This window comes from Haemaphysalis longicornis, unplaced genomic scaffold (assembly GCF_048455015.1).
Source record: "Haemaphysalis longicornis isolate Haplotype H1 unplaced genomic scaffold, Haemaphysalis longicornis Haplotype H1 scaffold_6, whole genome shotgun sequence".
Taxonomy (NCBI): domain Eukaryota; kingdom Metazoa; phylum Arthropoda; class Arachnida; order Ixodida; family Ixodidae; genus Haemaphysalis; species Haemaphysalis longicornis.
Window position 1 is genome coordinate 14,022,588 of NW_027526407.1, and position 5,065 is coordinate 14,027,652.

At 46.4% G+C, this 5,065-nt stretch overlaps 1 protein-coding gene across 1 annotated transcript; it reads left to right on the plus strand.

Annotated features, from left to right (window-relative positions):
* The first annotated feature begins 778 nt into the window (after positions 1–778).
* LOC144142255 (TNF receptor-associated factor 6-like) lies at positions 779–4,610 on the plus strand. The gene is made up of 2 exons (XM_077673621.1): positions 779–1,195; positions 3,115–4,610. The coding sequence occupies exons 1-2, from the start codon at positions 911–913 to the stop codon at positions 4,405–4,407; spliced, it is 1,578 nt and encodes a 525-aa protein (XP_077529747.1). The 5' UTR covers positions 779–910; the 3' UTR covers positions 4,408–4,610.
* The last annotated feature ends 455 nt before the right edge of the window (positions 4,611–5,065 follow it).

Here is a 5,065-nt window from a genome sequence, read left to right on the forward strand (position 1 = left end):
TGGATCGTAGGCCCTGCCGATGCGAATTCCACGTCTGTAGTGTGCCCTGCCTGCTCCTGGAAATATTTCAAGGCTTCAACTACTGCGGCTGACAGCAACTGCACGGCTAGCTTAACGCTCATCTTCTCAATGTTGGAAGGGTACAGGTGCTTTCTCGTGAGGAACCTGATTGGCTTTACGATGGAGTTCTTCTGCATTTTGTAGATCTTCTTTAGGTATACCGATGAAATTTCTTTTTCTCCGCCGATGTCTTTTGCCAGGAACTGGGACCTTACATTTTTGATTATGTGGCTCTGATCAAAAGCCAAAAAGATGGTCTTCGTGGCATCCGCGGGGTGCGGAGCGGATATGTGCAGCGCTCCGTCGCACAGAACTTCCATGGCTGCCACGTTAACCTTGTGATTGTCCGTGACAAGGCGGACGACATCAAAGCCGATCTCCGACGTTTTCTGTATGACGTGGCGTGTGACCTCTGCTAGCTGCTCCCCTGTGCACCCCTTGGTGAAAAAATACCCCACAGGTATTTTGTATCGTGCGTGGAGGCCGCATAGCAAAAAGCACCGTGAACTCCAAACAAAAACTGGACGGCACGCTCGCTGAAGCGCGGCTCCCCTAGACAGTGGCGCCAGAATTCCCTCTATAAATTAGAATGAAACTCTATGTCTAGCATCTCGTCTGCAACAGGTGGTGTCTGTTTCCGTTTTTCCTCCACAAATATTGCAGTCATTTTCCAACGGACGCATCAGCGCCACCGGCTCGTTTTAAAAGTCAGAGCCACGACAAGTCACATCCACATCCATCCGCGTCCGTTTCATTTTCCCGCCTTATCTGCCCTATCCTCCATGCTTATCTAGAGTGTACTTATCTTCACGCTGCTTGGGATAAGCAGGCTGCACTTGCAAGGTGAAGAATGTCAGCTGATGGACACAGTTACACGCCATGCGGCTTCTCGTCGGAGATAGACTGGAGGCCCGTGCACTTCGTGGAACCTCTTCCGTCCTACAGAGTATGCAGCGCATGTGGACTCGTGCCGAAAACCGCCGCTCTTCTTCCGTGCCGACATGTTTTGTGCCAGCCCTGCTACGAGCAGTGCGTGGTTGACAGCGGCCACGCCTGCCCGCTTGACGGGGATGGTTGGCAGGAAAATGACGTCGACTGGAGAGACTTCCCGGCTGAAAACCTTATGAAGAGACAGGCGAGTCACAAAAAGGAAATGTTTGCCGAGTGCCTTTAAAGGGGCCATGCAGACAAATTACAAGTTCGTTTTATTCGAAAGGTTGCGCTTGTCAACTGAGAAATTAATCAATTTAGTCTAAAATTTTCATTCTCCCGCCAAGTCGTGGGTTTTCAGTGCGCATCGGTACTTCTAAGATTACGTGTACAGGGTGTTGCGACGATAATTGGAACACTTTAAAAAAAATTTCTGAGCGAACCGCCGCTCTGTTCGCGCTCAAACTTGCCACGAAGGTCGCAATTTGTGGTCTATTTTGTTTGATACCGGAAGCAACGATGGTACTTACCTGTGTATTCTAGAAATAAATAAAAACGATTTTCGCCTATGGGAAAATGGCGGCTGATTTGGACGTGCGAGCCAGCGCAAGTTGATGTTGGAACGACGGAACCACCTGCAGAGTGAAGCGCTGGACACAAGCGCTGGACACGCGATTCGCATGCGACTGATCGTTACGATAGATCGTTAGGACCTGCTTTGGTGTCGTTCGCTGGTCGGAAGAAACTCACGACGTGCTGCACCATTTCTGCTGCACCATTTGGCTCCTTCCTACCCTGAATCCCAGATGTGGGTCTCGCTCTGAATACCCCAGGTGGTGCCGTCGTTCCAAGATCAACTTTCGCTGGCTCGCACGTCCAAATCAGAAGCCATTTCCCATAGATGAAAATCGTTTTATTTATTTTCAGAATAAGCAATTAAGTACCGTCGTTGTTCCCAGTGTCAAGCAAAATAGACCACAAAATGTGACCTTCATGCGAAGTTTGAGCGCGGACAGGCGGCGGTTCGCTCAAGAAAATTTTTTTTTAAAGTGTTCCAATTATTGTCGCACCACCCTGCACACAGCCACACTCCAGGGAAGACATTTTGAAGGGAGACCGAAAGGAGTCTATTATTGCGAAGCAACCACGTACCTCCATTCTGGCTCTAACGCACGTCCGTACGACGTCCGTTTCAGAGCCTTGGACGTACCACGTACGTCCGTGGGATGTCTGGGTTTAACACTTCCGTACGTCTAGTCGGATGTCTGAAATTGGGTGTATTTTGGATGTACAGTAAAAATTTCCAGAATCACATAACGAGAATATTATGTTACTACAACGAATACTACACTGCACACGACGAACGCACTACCGGGCAGACAGGCATACATGCACACAGTGAACTTGCTTCACATTTTTCGTTAGCGGTTCTCAATTCTTCTATATCCTTCACCAAAGAGATCATCGTTGGAGGCGATGAGGTGCTTCAATACAGTAAAAAATTTAGGCTTAATTTTTAAAATACGCAGATGAAACTTGCAATGTACACGTTAGGGTGTTGATGTACAAAATTATTTGAATTAGAAAGCAAAGTAGCTTTTTCGTTTTTTGCTTTTATATTCAATTCAAGCCAATATTTTATGCTCAGTAGTAACTTTGTACGTCTATTGACTGATGTCATTCGGACTTGTACATCCATTTCTGGATGTCCACTGTACACCCGAAAATGTACACCCAAACACAGACGTACAGTAAACGTACAGTGGCCATCCAAATTGCGCATTAGATGTTCGGCTGTATTTCGGACATCCCACGGACATCCGTGGTTGCTTGGGTTATTAAAGTATGCAGTATCCCTATGAAGCTCTAAGCACCGATCATCTGAAGTCGACTTCACTTTTACAAGTAGAATAGCAGTTGATGGTGCACGGCATCACACATTTTTCTGTGCATTTTAAATTTTTGTCTTTAAGTCCACTGGTACAAAGTGAAGGTTTTGTGTTGCCTAGTTTTTTTTTTCAAATTTGTGGGAGTTATTTGCTTGTTCTTGTTTTATTTCAAGGTTATAGTGCATTTTAAGAATGCCTTTTGATTCTGTGATGGGGTGTGTTCTTTTTATTGCAGGTATGGTGCTGGAACAAGGCAACGGGCTGTGACGCTGTCCTCGCCGCTGCTGATATCGCCAAACACTTTCACTCTGAATGCGGACATCGCCCTGCGACTTGTCCCAAGTGCTCAATCACAGTCCTTCGGAGCAGTGCTTGCTCACATCTTAAAGAATGCCCTGGCGAGCTTATTCCATCGGTTTCATCGAAACAAACACCAGAGGAAACCGGCAGCGCAGTGGGCAAACATGTTGAACAGTATTTGCTTGCCATCCAAGCGGCCGTGCAGAATGTGTCAACAAAAACTGACATGGCTATGCACTCGGTGCAAATGGAGATGAAGAAAATAGGCCAAACATTGAAAGATGCTTTAAACCTGAAAGAGCAGCAGAGAGCAATGCACAGTCCTGAAAGAGCAGATAGCATAGGAGAGGTTAAGACTCTGCTGGATGCCCAGTGTGACAAACTGAAAAAGCTTGCTGATGATGTTGATGCTACCAAAGAAACATTCATGAACACTCTTTCAAACTTGACGGAAGAATTACGAGAGATTTGTCTTCGGAGCACCAATGTATTCCAAACAGGTCAAGAACAGCAAATGGCAGGGTTAAGAGAGCTGAGGGAAACATTGGAAGAGGGCCTGAGCGAAGTTGAAGCTGGCCAGAGGCAACACTTTGTCGAGAGTAATGCTCTGCGTGAGCAACAAAGTGTGCTTTCTCGGGATATCGCAGTCCTAAGAAGGGCCCTTGTGCAGGAAGTGCGCGAACTAGCGCGACAAAATGCTGAAAGCTTGGAGCATAACACAGATTATCTACTGAAGAAGTGTCAGGAATCATTATTGTGTGCCAGGAATGTCTGCTGTGCCAGAGATTTTCCCAAGGCCCACTGTTGGCTTCTGAAAGAATGTGATTCGTTGAAAAGGGTTGCTGCAAAGGAGTGGGTAGCAGTGCGCGAGAGTGAACGGGTGTACCTAGGTGGCTACTGCATGTCGTCGGGGGTGTTCCTCCAGAATGATGGCAACACTTTTTCGCTTCATTTCATCATACAACTGCACAAGGGAGACTTGGATGACCTTCTCGAGTGGCCCTTTCAACACAAGATCCGTCTTGGCATCGTCCATCAAAAGACGTCAGAGTTCCGTAAAATGGGCTTTCAACCTGGCCTTGAGAGGCTGGAATGTTTTTCAAAGCCTACTTCGTCCAGCAACGACCCATTGTACTTCTGGCAGCATAGCTTTGACTGGAAGAATCTTGAAGATGACGGCTACGTGAAGCACGACCAGCTTCTCCTAAAGTGCGAGCTCATTTTTTAACGTCAACTCGGATGTGATCCATCTTGTTCCCATGTTCTTTGTGAACCTGTGTGCCACAAGGGAGAAGTTTGCTCCTTTCTATTTCAAGTTCAACCATGATCTGTAATGGACACAGTTTCAGCACGTGGGAAACGTGAAATGTTCAGCAATAAGCTGTCAAGTGTTTTGGTTCAAATAAAGTTCGTCAGCTTTAGCGTCCCAAATTTCTTCCTTTACACCACAGACGGATATTCGTGTAGCAAGAGGCGAATTTTCTGTAAACTTAAAGCCCTCTCTCAATTCAAAGGGGCCGTGATGACAAATTGAAAACTTGTTACATTCGAAAGAACTAGAATTTGGTAATGTACTCGACAGAAATGCAAGAAACATTGCAAAATGTCCCAATACTTTTTTTGCTACACGTAGCAGGGATGCAGTAAAGGACAACACTAAAACAATTGTCAGCGGCGTGCAAGCATTGAAGTGGCATGATCGATTGGAGGTAGAGGAACACCACTGCAATCGCACAATCATTTTTCTGGACGGTGACTTGGGTCAGAAGCTGCCAAGTGCACAAACTTGACTCTGCGAGTGGCTGCTGAGTCACCACTGCTCCGCGGCTTTCCTTAATATCTAAACTGTTTAATGTTTGTGATAAAACTGGCATCACTCTTATTGG